This window comes from Chroicocephalus ridibundus, chromosome 2 (assembly GCF_963924245.1).
Source record: "Chroicocephalus ridibundus chromosome 2, bChrRid1.1, whole genome shotgun sequence".
Taxonomy (NCBI): Eukaryota; Metazoa; Chordata; class Aves; order Charadriiformes; family Laridae; genus Chroicocephalus; species Chroicocephalus ridibundus.
In genome coordinates, this window is record NC_086285.1 from 19,317,554 (window position 1) to 19,337,912 (window position 20,359).

General features: G+C 39.9%; 1 protein-coding gene across 2 annotated transcripts in view; it reads right to left on the bottom strand.

Annotated features, from left to right (window-relative positions):
- Nucleotides 1-20,359, bottom strand: part of GPR158 (G protein-coupled receptor 158) — a 209,057-nt gene that overhangs the window by 95,358 nt on the left and 93,340 nt on the right. For both annotated transcript variants that reach the window (XM_063324628.1, XM_063324626.1), the window contains exon 4: nt 13,510-13,727. In XM_063324628.1, coding sequence (XP_063180698.1) covers nt 13,510-13,727 — 218 coding nt within the window. The remainder of the gene's footprint in view (nt 1-13,509; nt 13,728-20,359) is intronic.

Here is a 20,359-nt window from a genome sequence, read left to right on the forward strand (position 1 = left end):
TGTTTTCAGTATATTTTCGCTTTTGTTTCCATGCACTGTTTTTCTAAAGTCCATTGAACCTTTTTCCTCCCTCTTATCCCATCGAACTTTTCCCAATTACAAACACATTGTTATCTTTTTCAGTGAAGAATTTGTGTGGAAAAACTAAAGTGCTAATTTTCAGAAATTTTATTTCACTTTAAATTTATCTTTAAGAAATAGAATATAGAGATCTTTCTTTCTCTCCATGAGGTTGAGCTACAGCGAGCAAGATGTGTGGCTCCTCTGCTAAGAGAGAAAAGCTGGACCTGACAGTTCCCAGGCAGCCACCGACATTAAGAGCAGAAAAAAAGTGGAACTGCTTTTCATTGTGGTGGTTATCTTAATATTATTTGCACCTGGACAAGGACTACTAGGGATTAAAGAATGGGCACAAAAGCAACTGGAAGGAGTCCCCTGAAGCCTCAGTTAGATACTCCGGAATGGTGCTGTCATCTTTTTTTTAATTTCTTGATAATAAATTCAGGGACTGGCTAAGACTGCTACTCAGGAAAAAGGAAATTTGAAATGTCATAACAAGACTATGCTTTCGTTTCCTTGTTGTTGGTGGACGTACAAAATTCAGGCAACTCATTCCCAGCTAGCTGCAGGAAACACTCTTCACTACAAAGAAGAAAGGGTTGTACCTCTTTTGAAATTTTTTTGTAAAATAATCAAGATGAAATTCTGTGTCCTGTTCAACCTCTTACCACACTGACAAATACTTTTAATGATAATTGTTCCATTTGAATAGTAGCCTCCTAATAGAATATGGATTGCAAATACAGTAAATTTCATAGCAAAGGCCAATTTTCCAAAGATAGGCCTAGAGTTATGTGCTGCCACTTAAGCTGTATTGGCAAATTGTCAGAATTTTCTGGCATTTGCAGGTTTTGTGCAGTATTCCTAAACCAAATAAATATAATCCTCATGTTTTTCCATTTCCCTTTAAAGAATACTTACAGAAAGGTCAATTTTTTTTCTATTACTAGTTATAGCTGAGCTCAAATAGAATATAACTATTAAATTTACTTTTCACTTGGAAAAAAAATCACAAAAAGCAAAGGTCAAGCAGCCATCAATCATAAATCAATTTCATTAAAAGTGCACAAGATGTCAGGGACCCAAGAAGTCCCCAAATACTTTATTTTTCAGTTCGCGTGGCCCTTGATCCTTTCTGTTATACAAGTGCAGGAACCCGTTATGATGTATCATGATGAAGTATTCTGCATTTTGAAACATGGGTCCTGCTGCATATAAGTTGCACTACACCACCTACAAGACACATACTTGAAAAAACAGTATTTGTTGGTGAAGAACCCTCGCAGTGAAAACGGTTAATGCTCCAGGGACATCTTTTCTTCTAAGAGCAGGAATTCCTTCCTTGGGGACTTACTGCTTAGATCAAGATACCTGGTTCTCGCCAAACAGTGATGAATATGTAGATGAAGGAAAATCAGTAATGAGGTAAATAACACCTAAGTTCAATTTCAGCCTGTTCACATCCTTGTGGCTAATTTAAAAGCTGAATATGTAAAATGATGATCATCAAGATTCTGGATCACTTAAAGGGCCCGTTTCATTAGATTATGCATTTAATTAATGCAGAAATACAAAGAAAGGAAGATGAAAAGGCATTATGGTCTTCAAGAATAAAATGCACTTTAATATTGACAGTTGTTTAATCAGCAAGAGATTAAACGGAATATACAAAAAAATCTGATGGAATGCAAACCCAAACTTTACAACGAGGAGGTGGGGCTGATTTAGCATTTTCCCCTGATTTAGTTTACAAATAGCTTCAGAACACCTCAACTGAATTTCAGCTCCTTTATTCAACATGGCATCACCTATTACAGAAGATAATACCACAGCTGACTAAAACAGTCTGTATAAATTGTAGTTCAATCATGTAGAAAGAAATAGTTTATGGTAAGTTACAGGGGAAAAAACCAACCTGACTGCGAAGCTCAAGATTAGTACTGTCTCAGAGGAAACAAACTGAGAATGATGTAAGAAGAGAAGGGTTAGAATAAATCTGATAAAGATGATAAAAATCTCATTATTCACATGACTGAGAAGGCAAATGAACTATAGATGAAGATCATTAGACTAATTTCAAATCAAACAAAAACTCATAATTCTGAAGATTTTAAATCCAACTCCTAGTGGCTAAACCGCTCCAAACTAATAGCTTATGATTGGATCTGATAAATGCTGATCCCGAAAATGGTGAGATTTTTCAGCTCTTCAGAATTTATTATGCTAAGTAATCTCTCATTAAGTTTAGATCATGGATTGTAATGGAAATAAGAGCACATTTGCCTTTGAAGGAAATACTGATATGTGTAACTTAATTATTCTTCCTACCACCGTATTGCTGAAAGCCCCAGACCCAGGTCAGCCTCAAGGTATTGTGGACCCTGCAGAAGCAGAAAATAAAAACGACTGTTCTTCTTCCACAAAGTTAATAGTTTAAGATAAGGGACAACCGACAGATACGGGCAGACGGGAGGAACAATGGAACAACATGGCAACATCACATATCGTAACAGGCAATCAGGAGTCCCAGGCTATCAGTATCCCATCACATACTTCGTCAGCACTTGAATCTGAAGACCTGATACGGAGAGAAGGGGGCAGTCTCAAAAAGCCTCTTCTACCAAGCACGAGGAAAGTATGAAGGGAACAAGGCGGGTTTTTTGAAAAATCTAACAAGATGATGATGATGGAGGCTGGTGTTGACACTTCTGCTTCAAAGAAATGGCACGAGGAGACAGAGAAAAGCTCATGTGTGAGTTCAAAACCCATGAGGTGTAGCTCTGGCACAATGTCAACAAGAAGATGCAATGAGGACAACACAAGGTGGCAGGACAGAAAATCATCTGCAGCATCATTCTGAATAGATAGGAGCAGGAGCAGGCCGTGACTGCATTTGCCAAGGCCAGCTGAAAGGACATTGCAGTAGTCAAGGCACAAGATAACAAGCTGAGACAAGAATTTTAGGTCTGTGGACCAGCAGAAAACATGGATTAAAAGGGAACTCAGGAGGAGTTCAGTAAGGCTTAGACATAGCCAGCGGCAAACTGAGCTCCAGAGTCCAAAATGATGTTAGATAACAAGCAGGTTGCTACAGTAACTACGAAAGCAGTAGCGGGCATGTCTTAGAGTGAAGCAGAAGGAGATCAAGGTTTCTTTTCGGCTATATTGATATTGATGAGAAGACGGCAGAGAAAAATGTCAAGATTTTATACCAGACAGAGGGAGGCATGTCTTGGACAGGGAAGGCAGAAAGCAATCTGACTGTGTTCACAGCACGAAGTCCTAAAGAGAAGCTGACAGCATAAGGCTGCTGCTTGTGAGGTATAAACCTTCAACTCTCGCCCAAAGAAATGAAGAAAAGAAAGAAGGACAGGCATATGTTTTAGTCTGAATGATCTGTGTTCAGCTTCCACCACATGACACAGCCAAAAAACCCCATAAAAAGCAGCACATAAAGTTTCTTTGAGAATGCTACCATTAAATTAAAGTTTAACAGTAAAAAAATCAGTAAAAAATGCAAGACTTTTCCTAGAATATGGTTTCCCATACAGTTTTATTTCTGTTATTTGAAAGTTCTCATGCTACATTTTTTCTGGTATTGTTTGTTTTCCCAGTTTCTTCATTTAAGCTATTTCTTCCTTCTCTTTGAGTGAAAATTAAAAAAAAAAAAATTTCTCATCTTCAAAAGTGCTTCTCCTTAGTTATACTGGTTTTCAGCGTCAAAATGGGGTTCAGACACAGGCACACTGGAACACAGATCCCAGCTGCCACGAAACCCACGTTTCAGTCGCCAGACCTTGGCCCTGTCTATTGGTCAAATGCTCTCCGCAGATGTGAAGAGCTCATCAAGCAAATACCTGTCACTACGAAATTCTGCGAGCCCTCCTGGCTGAAAAGTCCCTCCACTACAAATTGGGCTTACGCTTGGAATAGTTCTTTGGCGCTTACACTTAGAGCCTTAAAACAAAAAGAAAGGCATACTTCAGAGAGAAGTCTGCTCTCGGAAAGGGAGGCATGCCAAAGACCTCGTGCAAGCCACCAGGGACTTTGCTATTGCTATTGATTGGACAAGGAAGGTTCACAGCAGCATACAGCTCCAAGACAAATAGCAGGATAAATAAATAATGTCACTGTCATTCTGTTGGCATGATAGGAAGTCCCTTCCCAGTAAATCTGTAAATGCCCATTCACAAACCCAAATGGAACTTCAGGTAAATGCAACTGCCCTGAAGTTACTGCATCAAAGAATCAGCGGGGAAAGCTTATTATGATGTAACAGACCAATTGGTCTACTCAGCTTCCCTACAAGGGCCACAAATACAAGACCCAGCAAGAATCAGAGTAACAGACAACTAAAAATCTTAGCAGTTTGCTCAGTTTAATTTCTAGCTCTGAAAGAGCTTTAGAAAAAATACTCTATGCTGTAATAGTTCCTGTTGTTGGAAAATATATGCTGAAATTCAAGGATTTGATTACCTTCATTTTACATAATTTAAAGTGAAATCACAGCGTAATACAATTAAACTTACACATGCTTTCAAGGCTACAACAGCCTTGTCTTTGGTGACAGCTATTTTCCTGGCCAGCACCCTGCACTGGAAGTGCACTACTATCAGCTCCATTAAGTTGAACTTTGGGGCTCTATATTGTAGAGTTTTGTGAAGTATTGGCAGAACAGAAGATTACAATGATTCATAGACTGCAAGGTCTTAAACACATAAAAACATTAAGGTTAAGAAAGTAAAGGCCAGGAATCAGTCTCAATGCCAAAGTGGAGCAAACGTGTCATAGTCCATGGGTGATTCACATCACTTCAAGGGCAGTGCAGTCCCTGATAAGCCATGTATGTCTTCCAGATGGGCCCTAAGGTGCCATGTAATTTAACTTTGTAGAGACAAATGTTGGCTTGATATAAAGATATATGGAGAAGACTGCAGCTTTTGAATCCTTAGGGCCACTGTTGAGTACTGATGAAAAGGGATTTTTAAGACCTACTTTTTCCATTAGGGGTAAAGTCTGTGTAGTGAACACTGTATATAGCCTTTTTGTGCTTCTTACTGCCCTGCTCTTCCCATTAGCTCTTCTTCATGAGGCTGAACTGAAATCAATCAACATATTTTATATCTCGATCTTTATTTTCTTCACATTCCAGTTTTTCCTTAGGCCTAAAGCATCTATAGCGGAACTAGGTTTATTCTTCTATTCACAAGTACTTAATTCATCTAAACCACGTATTAGAATGCAAACATATACAGAAGTAAAACCTTCAGGCTTATGGAGCGAATGCCAGAACACCCTGCAAACCCAGGGCAACCCCACCACTGCAGCCATGCCTACCACTGCCAGCTGTCTTTGGGAACTCCAGCAGCCAGAGCGTCATCTCCGATTCTCAGCTGCTGGCGCAGGCTAACAGCCCCTGCACTTTTTATCTTTTCACTATGGCACTCTGCAATTATTTATGTGAGAGCTAAAAAAGCACAGCATCCCTAAAGGCGTATCTTAACCGCAGAAAAATGGGAAAGGACATTTTATGAGTTCTGCTTGATGTATAAAGGAAATGACAATTCCACTAAAAACAACAACAGTTTTGAAAACAACATCGCCAGTGTCTTTAAAGCTGCACCTCTCAAGACAACAATAAACTTCCCTGAGAAATCACAAGAAACTAGGTTCTCACTCCAGGTTATGCTGAAGAAAGGGTGTCTAAAGCACTGCACAGAATGTGTATGCGCTGAGCGAACTGTCAGGTATGCCCACCAGCACAGCATGTAAAGGCAGCTGCTCCATCTGCGCAAGATCTCTTCCCTCTATCAAGTTTCCACTTCAGCTGAAATGTCAGAAATTGGTGTCTAGGGAGAAAAAAGCAGAATGCGCACCAAAGATGAAAGGCACCTAAGCATAAGCACATCAAGATGCCACTGTAGAGTTTAAAAAAAAGGAAAGGATCGGCTGATTTACATTAGCAAAAAAGGTATGTTTGCAAAGCCAGCGTGCTTTAATATTTAAAGATGTATCACACATCAATAGCCTGTGATTATCTCCCTCTGAATTACTGCATCCTATCATGGCTGCAGTAAGGGAGAAAAAATGTTCTTGATTTCTCAGTATTAGAAAGGGGAAGTACAGCATTAATTTGCATGTTGCCTTTCCATCTATGTGCAGTTTTGTGCAGTGTTTAAAATTGCGTTGTTTAGGGACTATCTTCACAGTTTTGAAATCAAATTTAGCAGAACGCTTAAATGTATCTATGTTAAATGGAAAAATAGGAAAGCGGTGGCACAGAATGTCTACCACCCTGAACTCCAAACACTGGAAATCTGTATTCAACAGAGTGTAAAAACCATATAAAAACAGTCAGTTGCTGTTATTTGCCACGGTTCCCTCAAGAGAGGTAAAATGATTTATTCTTGTTGATGATTAGGTTTTTAGCTGTGAGTTTTTTCCTTGTTCAGTGTTCCAGATATATATTTCTCCTCTCGTTAAAAGCATTTCTGTATTTCCAAAAGTTGTTGAGTGTTCATAAATGGAGGTGATGGGGGAGGGGGGAAGACCAGTATAATAAAAGGTTGTTTAGTTACAAATTTCTAGTATTTGGGATTGAAAATGGTCTTGAAAGGGGCAAAGCCCTTCATTTCAATGGGCTCTATCACAGTCCTTCATCATTGTTAATGCCATATGACAACACCATTCCAAATTGCTGTTTTAAAGACTCTCCTCTAAGCATTTTTCCCATTATTTTTCAGAGTGAAAACAACCTTTTTCAAGTGTGGTGTCTGCTGTGAATTTTACCTTAATGTGCTGGAGTTAAATCCAGAGCTGCTGGCCACAGATATGTTAGGAAGACGGAAAGACCAGATCCCCCAGAGATTTCCTCCCGCATGCCCACGGTTCCCCTGCCTGCTCCGCAGTGCACGACAAGGAAAGATGATGGGAAAGTATCTGGGCTTTAGTGCAACTACTCTGAAACCTTTAGCATTGATTTGAATGAGAATTCACAGCAAACAAGAGCCCTCTGAATAGGTCTAGCGTGAGTCAAGGCTGGCACCACATTCTCATCTCTCCTTCATCTCTGAAGTAGCAATTAGTCTCTTCCACGTTACGGCTGAGATCAGCTTCTCTGGTCTCTTTGCCAGTAGTGGTTCTTAGTATTTCCTAAGGGCACCTACAGTTTCTCACGGCAGTTGTATTCCACCTGGTAGCTCCACGTTTGAGTTGGTATGGCCGCTATGCAAAGGTCAGTTATTTTCAGCTCTTCTTTCTGATTTATTTGAAAAGGCAGCCTGATAACCGATGAGCTCTTTAGGTTCTTTGCAGCTGATGTTCTTCCACAGTCCAGTACTTTTAAAAGAACTTGTTTACAATGCAGCTGGTTTCCTTGCTAAGGCTCTGGTAGATTTTTAGCCCCTGAAATCCTGTGCTAACTTTGAAATAAAAAAAAATAATCTGTTTTTTATTTATATTTATTTAAACATTCTGTTTCTTTCTGGTGCTGTATGGCTTTGCTACCCTTACACTGCCTGTTACCAATACTGCAGCTGGTCACTCCATTTGAGCTCTCCATTGGTTCACGCAACACTACTTGTGGACGAATTCTCCTATTTTCTTGATCCTTTTTCTTGGAAAATCACTGCTCAACTGCTCATTTTTGAGAATATTTGTTCTAGCATCAGTGATTTCTGTCCTTGCCCAGCCAGCTACTTTTCTTAGCTTAGCCTCATACTTTTTGGACATGATTTTAGTAGTAATGTCTGCATTATCCAATCAATAATAATGCCACGGCACACAAGGTTTGCTACTGTTCACCTTGAGCTGATTCGTTTCTCAGTTGTTCAACTTAGAGAATGTTTTGCACCCCTGTCTACAGCCATGAAGATCTGACTCTGTAGGGCTGCAAGTTGTTCTGGAAGATGCTCTCATAGTCTGTCAACGCCTTTTGAAAACCAAGAAATAAGAGCAGCCTATTCCTTTACTCACTGCTCTACAATTGCTAGGATGCATATCTCCTCCATCCAAAGTGCTGAGAGCCTCAGTTGAGCCTGTTCCTTGTTTTGCATCCAGTGTCCCTTTACCTCTCTTACACTGCAGAAGCCTCGGCACCTCCCCAGCTGCAGTATGCAGCAAGATCACCCTGTCAGGGCAGTCTAATAAAACTCCAGCATTTCCACTATTGAGGAAAAATCTCCTTTTCCCAGGCTTCACTGCACAACTCCCTCAGTGTCATTCAACTCGTGCTGTCAGGTGCCATCAGCTTTTCTGATGGGATTTCATCCATTTCCATCTCCCGGGAGTTCTTCAGCCTCTTGCAGCTTGTGTTAATGCCAGGCTCAGTTTTTCCAGCTTTCACTACTCTTGGCATGAGGGTTGTCTAGAGTAGTTAAAGATTTCTTTGAAGTGATCTCCACATCTGCTTTCCCTTCTGTATTAGCTGTGAATATTTTTTTCCTTTTTTCCTTTCTTTGGCACATTTCCTCCATTTAGTCTCTTGCTGAAATGCTTTGTCTTTTCCTATTATAGCAGCAGCATCTACTTTCTCTCTTACATTTTTCATCTTTTTCTGTCTTTCCCTACAATGCTTTTCACTAGTGGTTTTAGCTTCTGCTACTCCTTCTGCGCGTTCTTCCAATTTTTTTTTATTCTTACCATTTTGGAGTTCTCCCTTCTCTCGGCAAAGGGCCACATTTTCTGCCTGTAATTTTCTCCAGTTATGACTCCTGCAGTTTAATAACATTGCTGCTGAGCTGATCTCGGGGCTGCTGAGTCACTTTCACCTGTGTTTCACAAAGCCTCAAATGAATTCCTCAGCATCAATCTGAGCTTTCTCACAGTATCTTTCTGCAGTGCCATTTTGTACTGTTTGCCAATGCTGCCTACTGCTTGAAGTCACTAATTTGCAGTTTCATTTACACGTTGGCAATGACAAAATTTTGGTCAGTGGTACCAGTGATGTACCAGTGGTACTGTGCCTTGGACAAATGAGTTGAATTTTGTTTTGCCACCTACCAAATGTGCAAGTCTACATGAGTAACTACAATGCTTTCAAGAAGAGGCATGCAATCTAATTTGATGACTCTTTGCCAAGAGAACAAAAGAACGGCTTTCTGATTCAGACTCTAGTGCCCTACTTCAGGTCACAGCCTGTACTGCTTTACTAAAGAAGGAGAACAGCAGAGAGTGATCCTTCCTGGTCTGTCCTCCTGGTTTCCAACAATAAAAATTATGGACTTCCTGCACCAGATGTTTCACCAAAACCACTCTGTTTAAACAGACAATAATGGAAATAACCTTCATGATTCCTTCTAAAGTCTACTTGAATTGATTTATACTTTGGGAACCAAGATATTCTTTGCCAATGAGTGACACAAAGCAACTAAAAGCAGTGTTTAACACCTACTTGATTTTTTTTAACCACTTCCAAGATCCCTTCAACACCCTCTAGTGATACCTTAAGAGGAACCATGAATATTTGTTCACATGTCAACATCTCCCTGTCTTACATGATTTTATACCATATTTCCTGCACTGCCTTTTCCTCTGTTATCTCTTGGTTACCTACAAGACAGGTTACCTACAAGCTCACCCTTGAGATCATAATTTTTAAGAGCTTTTGGTGTCAGACCTTGGAAAAAGTAGTCTCATATCCACATGCTCATAATCCACCTTCACAGAGCTATAAATACATTTGTAGGGCATCACATTCTCACAAAAGCCCACTTCCCACACTTATCCATGGACCCTGCAGTTCTATTTTTTTTATTATCATTTCTGTGAATTTGCAAGCGTGTAAGTTGGACCTACTGATCTTTAGTTCTTCTCACCATTACAGGAAGTCTTTATAAACACAGATGGCACATTTCCTCTCTTCCACTCCTCCTCTACTGCTATTAATGTAAGCAGCAGCTTACTCCACAATAAATAATTCAGCAAGTTTGTAGAGGAGTTCTTTCAGAAGTCTGAGGAGAACTCTTTAGAGGAACGTTTAGAAGTTCTAAAATAAGAGACTTAAAACTTCAGAGACTTCTAAAGGTTCCTCTAAAACGAAGCCTGGCTTTTAGAAGCCAGTAATCCGGCTTGCTATAGGCTTTGCCTATTTGTTACCATTCATTTTGCCAAGATCTTTCACTCGCGGAACCACTTTGCTTGATATTTACCAGGTTTCCCTGCAGACTAATTCAGTAATAAAGACCACATCAAAATGAAAGTCGGATCATTAAATCCTGTCAGTAACACTATGGCAGTAATTATTGAAAACACCTCTGCTCTCATTGCCATGTTCTTTGGGAGTGGAGCAGTAGATCTTTTACCAATGGTTGATTTTTCAGAAACTGGCTTGGATCTAGCATACATTCCACACTGTTGATGAAACTAAGCCAATGAGCGACTCTTCTACAGCAGTTTCCATTATAAGTACTGTTTGGTCATAATTTGTGTAAACGCTATGATCTGAATAGCTATTTCTTCTCTTGTCTAAAATACTTCTGATCTGCATCTGCTGTTACTGCTATGTTGATTTTTTTTGAAACCAAGGTTGACACCTCCATTATGATCTAAAGGGTTCTTACGGACCTTTTTCATTCCTTGTCTGAATTATTATACAAACAATATCACAGTCAAGGTGCCAGGCGTGTTTCTTCCCAAGGTACTTTCTGTTGGCAGACCTTAACTTTTCAGGACTTTAGTTTTTTGAAGTTAATACGTACCAGGAGCACTCATAAAGTACAAGCATTAAGTAGTGTTTAGCATAGTCACTTTCACTAGGGTGGTAACCTGATTCCACTCGCCGTCCCATTTTCCTGAGGTCATTTTACTGACCAACAACCGTACCAAAATGCCACATATCCACTTTCCATTCTTTCCAGCACTGGGGCCTTAATTTAGCATTTTTTATTCTTAACCCCCATCCTTCGCTCTTTAAAAGACTTTTAAGATTGTTTCTTGACACGGTAGCAGGACACAGTTCTTTCTGTTAAAATGCTGTATTAAAAATTACTTTTTGTAACTATTTGAGTATTGTAGTGCCACAGGTGAGAAAGAATAAAAAAAAATGCTCTTCTCTGACACCCACCCAGCACATTGGAAACGAGTAGTTTAACACAGTAACTTTAATCGCAGACAGACATACTAACCTAATAAAGGTTTGTTTCACTAATAGTTGGAAATTCTCAAAATGCAAATAGTTTGAATACATTTCAATATCTGTTCTTTCATTTTCATGACTTTCGCCCCTTGGCGGAGAGTACACAGTTACTAGTTTTCATCTTTTGCTCCAAATTTCTGTCATTATCCAATGTAACCAGCAGTTTTCTTATGTAAATACTCATTGTTCTCAGTATGTTTGCCCTTCACAGCTTCTCATTTCATGGTAATCACACAAGATCTTTTTCTTTTTAAAATCATGCTGTACCAACAAGATAAAGAACATAAAAAGAATCCAAGTAAAAACTCAGCTGAATGACATGAAAAGCAATGGAACATCTATTTATCGGGTTCTATTCCCTGAAAACACTGATCATACAGGAAAGAATTGTTAATCACCGCATTACTTTTTGGTCTCATTTTTCCTCCCCTTTTCCTTGTGAGATATACGTTTAGGGCAAAATCAACTCTATTCTAAGGTAGCAAAATTATAATTGAATCCATCTCTGTCCAACTAAATGAAATGCAACGTCTCAAAGGCATCTCTCTTCTTTCTGGAAAAAAGAATGTTTTGTTTTACGACTGGTTCTCCCTTGTTCAGATGTCACGGTGTCTAATGGTAAGAGGTAATCTAGAAAAAAATAAGCTCAAACCTTTTCATAAAGACTGAAAAGTTCTTTAGAAACAAGGAAAGGTGTCTATACGCCTCTTTGGTATTGCTTTGATATTAAATATTGAGATCCCATCTGGTTCTTTACTCATAGCCGACTTTGAAGAAATGACTATTCATCACAAAAGTAAAAATGCACTTTTTGTTACTAGCAGGTTTTGTGAAATATAAGACTTCTGTAATAAGTTTAATAAAGATGATATATCTTTTTTTTACCATAGTGGATACACATATCAGAACATATGTAAGTGTACAAGTGCAAGAGTGTACACAATTTTACTCATCTCTGATCTCAAACTATGAGAAAATACTGAAATTTCTTATAAAACAATCAATATTTCAGTGTGAAAAAAACATCAAGCCAAACTTGCAATCGCCACATATTAAGTAACCTACCCTGTTCACTTTGTAGGTCTAGAAAGTAAAGTTTTTAGTCACAAGGAATGCTGCTTTCATGATGTTGTCTATGACATTAAAAGCGAGTAACATTACCAGGCGGACTAAAACCTCATAAAACTGGAATGAAGTTCTTCTGCTAAGTTAATGTTAAGCAACTAAACAGATGCCTACAACAGACATTTCATAACGAAAAACTTTATAAATACAATTAAGTCTGTAATTTGAATCATTTTATGCAATGTCATTAAATACAAAGACTCTGTCAGAAACAGAAGAGGAAAAAAAAAAGAATGTTACTGTTCATTCTGTGATTTCCTGCCAGGATATTAAAGTCTTTCAAAATGAGCCACGCATTTGTAACACAGACACTGTAGGATTAGGAAGACCGTAGGATCAAGTGTTCCAAAAACCAAAATGGAAATGCTTATCTAGTTATGGAAAGTGGATGAAGCAATTAATTTCAACAGTGTAGCATACTGTGTGCACACCTACGTCTCCCAAATGTAGGTAGTGAATATGTGCTAGCTTCAATTCTCTTTTTCTTTTTTTTTTTTTGTAAATTGGAAGTTTCAGAGAATATTCTGCATTTAGTGAGGCAACGGTGAGATTCCATGAGATACTACATGTGAAAAGGCTTTGAGAGAGGCAAAAGCAGAAAGTTCATTAGGTTAGTACATAAAACATAATTGCAGCCTGCATCAGTAATTTACAGATACTCCTCAATATATTCATACTTCAGAGAAAAAAAAAATCTTTAACCATAGAATCAAGTTTAAACTCTCTAGAAACTAGAATTATTTTGAAAGATTTCTCCTTGATATAATTATTTTCCAGATAGTCTCTCAAATATAACATCATTCCCAGCAGTGGTAAAAGAGAGATTTTCACAATCCCAAGAATATAAATATCTACTTGCCTCCTTAGGTACCTGCGTAATCAGCCTGATTTCCCACGATTACTTCAAACATAATAGGTTTCCTTGATTTTTGCTGATCATCTATAAATGTAAGCAGATTTCACTGGGAGACATAAATAAATTGCTCGGTGATTTTTTCAATAACTGCATCAACAATTTAAGTACCTCCACGCCTAAAGCAAAGCATTCCTGTTTGGAAATCCCATCCTTTCCTTGAGTTCTCCTCCTTACCTGAGAAAATGACTGTCAAAATGACAAGCTATACACTTAACATCAATGAGTCTCTACCATACAATGAGCAGGATTATCAAAGTAAAACATGTCTGCTTACCTTTGCCTTGCGAAAATGGTAGACTACCAGCATGCTTATGAAGTCCAGCAGCATACAGAGCGTTTGGAATGAGATGATAGCCAGCCGTAAATACTTGTCCTCCTGTGCATAGCAGGGAGTATCATCTGTACAGTAAGAACATCCTTCCCTGCAGGGCAGGCAGGTGTAGACTTCCTCCGACAATTCACCACCAGAAAAGCGATTTTCTGCATCCTTTCCTGAAAGTATCAGAAGGGTAAAGGGAGACACCTTTAGTTGTACGGGATGGGCAGTTCATCCATACAGGGGCAAACCAGTCCTCTGCTGACTCCCTTTCCCACCCTGTTGGCCTCTCTCCTGAAGTTACAAAATGGTTTGCCAGGGCGGCTTTTCTCATTTCACCCTCCTTTGTCACATTCAGAAAATGCAGACCAATTTAGACATGAGGGAAAGTGAGCTTATTAAATGCCAAACGCTTCCCCATTGTATTTAAAGTGGGCTAAATCTGCATGGGAAATTCTTTGAAGGAGACTTCTGAATGGGGACAAAATTACATCAAAGATTTGGGAACAAGGAAAGGATTTTACACAGACACATGAAGTGCAGACCCATTAACAACTACATGTTCAAAGTACAAGCTCTGATCCTATTTCAGATTGTTCCTCAATTTCATACAGATGCTATCTAGTGAATTCATTAGCTTCGAATTAGATAAAACCCTTCTTAACTAACATTTGTTCAGCATGCTGTTGCATGATTGCACTACTGTGTCCCCAAAGCAAGACCAGTGCACTTACACTAAGTGCACTAATTTTCCATTGTTCACACAAGCACACCAGGAAATCTGGAAAACCTATTGGCAAGTTAACATTTTGTCTATGAAAATCAATGACTCTTGAGCTGACATCTTGTCCATCAAAGTGAACCCACCGACAGAGCACACGGGAGGACTCCTCCTCTTTCTGATCCACGAACACTTGCCCATAACCCCCTGTAAGACTGCTTGCCTTACAGGCAATTAATGAAATAAAAAGCTGAAAGAAAAAGTGGGCAAAAAAGAGTGTTAAATAAGAAAATGTGAAAATGTTTAATACAAGCAAGACAGGCTTAGGAGCTTCCAGAAACAGGAGAATGTGGATGAAGCCAATTTAAGCCAATGGCATCCTGGCTTGGATTAGAAATAGTGTGACCAGCAGAAGATGGGAGATGATTGTCCTCCTGTACTCAACACTGGTGAGGCCACACCTTGAGTATTGTGTCCAGTTCTGGGCACCTCAATATGAGAAAGATATTGAGGTGCTGGAGCAAGTGCAGAGGAGGGCAACGAAGCTGGTGAAGGGCCTGCAGAATAAATCTTATGAGGAGCGATTGAAGGAGCTGCGACTGTTTAGTTTGAGGAAGAGGAGGCTGAGGGGAGACCTCATCACTCTCTGCAACTACTTGAAAGGACATTGTAGAGAGGTTGGTTCTGGTCTCTTCTCACAGGTAATTAGTGATAGAACAAGAGGGAATGGCTTTAAGCTGCAACAGGGTAGGCTTAGGCTGGACATTAGGAAAAAATTCTTCACAGAAAGAGTGGTCAGACACTGGAATAGGCTGCCCAGGGAGGTGGTGGAGTCACCATCCCTGGATGTGTTTAAGACTCGTTTAGATGTGGTGTTAGGGGATATGGTGTAGGGGAGAACTTTGTAGAGTGGGGTTGATGGTTGGACTCAATGATCCCAGGGGTCTTTTCCAACCTAAACGATTCTATGATTCTATGAAGCCAAATCAATGGTGTATTAAAACGAGTGATAACTCCTCTCATTTTTCACAAAACTAGAGAATTGCTCCAATATCTTTGATCAAAATTCTCCTCCTCCGTCAGTGAAAGTACTAAATCATGCATTGTTTAGTCTTAATTCAAGAGACAGCCTATTCCAGCAACGTTGCATGTGCATATTGGATTATGAAACTCTCTTCAGACTTTTAGCTTGAAACATTTGAAGCAGAAGGTTATCTACAGGGGTAATTATTCCTTGCTTTCTCAAATCTGTGTACGAATGCACATGAGCACACATCTGCTGACAGGCAAAGCCTGGGAAAGGGACAAAGAGGCTGGATACCCAAGTCTGTTTATCTGTCGTGCCGTTCCAGCAGCCCTGTGCTCCTCGTCCTCAGTGTAGGACGCTTTGCTCCTGCATCCCGCAGTTAGCAGAGAACAGGCTGGTATTTCTCTTTGGAGCTTTATTCTAAACAAAGATACTGGAAACCTGAATATAGCAGAGTAGTGCTGACTCATGCTGGTAGCCAGATTTTCTTAGATCCAAGCAGACAGCAAGAAGACATCTTGTGGCTTTTTGACCCAGACTGTGGGAGGCAGGAATGGAAATGTTGGAAAATAATCATGCACGGGCATCCCAAGAAGGTGGAGAACTTCTAAAGAAGACTAATCTGAATATATCCAAGGACTGGAACTCCTTTTCAGAGCAAACACCCATGGACGGCAGCCCATTATCATTTTTGCCAGAAACCATCTTCTCCTTATCTAACGTTGTATCTCTGTTTGCTAATTACAGCTAGAACAACAGACCCGCACTGTCCTCTATCAGACACAGAAGTCACAGTCTCCCACTCCCATTTCCATATCCAAACCAAGAGTGCACTACCTACTGTCAGAGTTTTCCACTTCGTTTCCTTAACATTTGCACTCATGTCAGCCCGCTTTTCCACCACACAACCTGTTCCTTTATCATTTCCGTAAAGAGTCGCCCTTCAATTAGCCCATCTCCAAAAAGATTATTTAATCTCTTTAAAACCTCACATTTCTGAGCCACGCACAAGCCATTTATTAATATATTTTTATTGTGGTAACTAAATAAATTATTTTCAGTGTAAAAACTTAACCACTGAAAAAATATAATTTAAAACCTAAAGTTACGAGATTACCTAAACCATAAATATTATATGAATATGGCTTGATAATTTTGTATGGTCTTAAACTTGATATTCTCACTTTATTTCTGAAATGTTCAACCTCGAAGTTGTTGCAAATACATTATCATCCATTTTACCAAGCATTTTCTTATCTGAGTCATGCATGGAAGTTTCTTTATGTGTATGCTTGTCACATACTACAGTGATAACAGCCAATAAACAGTTGCATGTTGCAGTAAATATCCCAAGGACATGACTTCATAACACAACCACGAGTCTTTGCTTAGATGTGTCTGGTGTCATGCTGGCTGCTGTATCCTGCACTGACTGAATATCTGGTGAATATCTTTTGACTTTGAAATGATTCGTCATTATAGCTAATACAGGAAAGACCCAAAAAATCGGATCTACTTGAGATTTACACAATGTGATAAGGAATTATTAACAATCCTCTTTTCTTTTTTTTTTCCCTCGACAAAAAGAAAGCGCGTTGTTCAGACACTCTAAAAGAAGTTGTTGGGAAAGCACCGATCATTATATTTACCACTGACTGGGAGCTTGTTTGTCCGCCCACACCCTTGCCCTGACTATATGTCTCAGGGCCCTGCTTCCTACTTCACAGTTGAACATTTCAGCCCTTTCCATCTGGCCTTGTTCCCCTCACCAAAGTCAATGTAACATCAATTGAACCCACAGACAGTCCAAGCCAAGCATGAAGTTACTGCCTCCTACAGCGCTGCTGGAGATTTCACTGTGCCATGCCTTCCACTATTTCAGCAGCTCTTTGGGATTACACGTGCCTTCTCCGGTGAAGCAAATCAGGTTTTCCTCCCAAAAAGATGGTAAAAGATTTCGGACACTGGTAAGGTAGATGGACAGGAAGCCAATTCTGCTCTGTGTAAGGCAGCAGAGGTTTTAGCAGTGACACAAATGAGATGGAAGCAAACACTGAAAGACTGACTGTGCTGCAGAAGTTCAAACTGAGGACAAGGAAGGTGTAAAAAAGTACTGTCCTCAAGGAAAAAAAGAAAAGAAAAAAAATGGAATGCAGTAACAACAAAAAAAGGGATAAAATGGAAGGAGAAGAGAACAAAGAATTCTTGGATAGTAGGAATAGGGACACAAACTAATATGAAGTATAATAAGGAAAATGCTTGAGTACTGGAAAAATAAAACAAAAAGCTTAAATGCTTCAGCTATGCCCCTTCTACTATATTTTTTCCTAGTTCTCCCCCCTTTTATCCCAGTCTTATTTTTCTGTCTGATCGGCCCATCTGTTTTTGAAATGGTCTCCTGAGGGTAATTCTTCTTAAGCTTTGGTTCTTCTAAACACACTCTGCTATGCAAGGAGTGCCTCAGCAGCTGCAACATTGCCACCTGAGATCTTCCCACAAGGTAAGAATGGCACCACAGACTGCCAAGTGCCAGGGCAGGCGTTGCTACCATCCCTCAAAAAATCATCCCAGACAAAACGCAGAGAGCACGGCATGTGCTGAGCAGAACTAAAGACTGATTCTGCTTCTGTTCTATGACAGCATAAATTATGAACACCACCAGCAGCATCAGCGATGCTGCAGTAACTCAATGTGTGTGAATGTAACTGGACCTGCTGGCATCAAAACCTGGTGATCAGCCATGGCCATAATCCTCACCCCAGAAAGCGATCACTGAAGTCAGTGACAAACTTCATACAAGAAAAGATCTGCACGTGCGACTTCTGCTGAAGAACCAAAGCCAATGGGCAGGTGTAAAAATGGGAATTCCCATTAGAGACAGTAAAGTCCCAAATCCAGACAAAAGAGCCACCTCTGGTGCAAGCACCTTTTTGCACAGGGCAGGTTCGACATCCGAACGGCAAGAGCTGAGCAGAATCTCTGCAATATATGGATGATGCATTGCCAAAGAATGAACTTTTAGGTTGAACAAAGCACCGCTGTTCTACTAAGGATCTTCCAATGCAAACCTGATTACCCCGTGAGGCAGAGAACATAACTGCTTTGGAGAAGGGTGTTACTAAAATGTTAAAATGTATGTAGTCAGCAGTTAGTTTATTCTACCTATACTTATAGTGCTACCTAAAAGTGAGCCATTAGGAGAAAGTGCATAATCACGTACCCAAGCACTTACAGGTTAATGCAACGCGGATACACGAAATACATCTTTTCTAAAATCAATTTCTGTCCTCAAAGGACCCTGGAATATGGCAATAATTCTGTGCCCCACTAGTACCCAGGGTCCTCATTAACTAACGCAGAAAAAACAGAAAGGTTTTACTTATTCTTGCACTGTCAGTTCTGAAGAACAAACAGCCTTGGGAAGGAAACGGTCTCCTACCTGCCTTCCTATTCAGTAAGAGAACAGCCTAAATTTCAGCTGTGCCCTCGTCCCGCATGCACTTCAGGAACCTGCAACATGCGCGACCTCCCTGGGAGCAGCAACACCCAGCTGCTTGAAGTCAGAAAAGCAACTGATTTCCACCATCTTTCCTGCAGAAAGAAACCACTGTTTATGGAACACCGCATCTTGGTGTTCAGGGCCCCAGCTGAGTTTGCAGAGGAGGCTGGTAAGCAGCCTTCTAAGCCTTCCCACCAGCAAACCATGTAGAGCGTCCAACATGCCCGCAAAGCCATTTTATCCAGCTATCTTTCAGGCTCAACCCAAAACATCTGGAACTAAAGCCGAACCTCACCCCCACTTAAAACTCTGACACTTCAGGCACAATGTGCAACTGTAGTTAACCGTATTTTGCTGCAGTGCAGATTCCCAGTATCATTGAGAAACGCTTCCATTTCAAGACACAACACACTCAATCCACTTTTTCAATCCACAGAAGTAAGAAACTGGTCATTTTTTCTATCTATCTATCTGCTTACTTACAGCTCAACTTGAGACCTGCAAATCTTTCCTGCCCCTATATCTTCTTCCACTAGGAATACGTTCTAAACGATTAACATTTCTACTCAGTTTCATCTCTGTCATCATCAGACTTCACCAACCTATCTCCACAAAGAGACCTTCAGGTCAGACAGTTTCTGTCAAAACTGCGTGCTGGATTCATGTCTAGAATCCTGTATTAGCATCATTTTGAACCTCCAGATACATACTACAGCCATTTCAACCATGTCATCTTTTCCTTTTTTCATTTTACAGAACGCGGCTGGTGACAGGGCTAAGTTCCCTTGAACCACTGTTTTTAATCCCGTTACTTCACAGTCATTTCCAGTTTCACACTAGCCATCTCACTGTTCACTTCTTGAGATTACCTATAGAGCTTGGCAGACTGAGCTGCATTTGGACAAATTAAAGCAGTTCTTTATTACTGACTGTTCCAAAACTCATGTTTATGTTAGCTCATGGTAACATATGCTCAAATCAAAGTGACCCCAGATCACGTAATTACACACCCTAAAATACCAGCATACGCAAACACTTTCATGAGACAAATTTCACTCAATATTAGCTATTTAGAAGGTAAATATCCAATCTAAGGTAGTTATATAGGCTCTGCCTTCTACAGTAAATAGATAAAAAAGGTTATTTGCCTGAAGAGTTACTTTTCCCATCTAAAGACAAATTCTGCCTTTCTAAAGCAGCAGAATTACCCTCCAGGGGAGCCACGCTCTCAATGCTGACTGCAGTTGAAACCTAGGTGACTATACATACCAAGCATATACATTTTAGACGGCTGATATGAAATAAATGAATCTCATCCCTAATGATGAATGCTGTTACGATCTCTAGCCACGTTATTTTTATGTGGTCTGTGGCATTTGGTATGACAAAAATCCAAGAATGATTATTATTTATACGCTCCAATCCAAGAATGATTACTATTTATATGCTCATCCAAGGAGTTAAATCCCAACTCCACTTTAATTCACTGCACTGCAGGAGCAACCAAACATCATCCTTATGCTTATCAGAAGATTCACACAGCCCGGAGAAAAAGCACTAT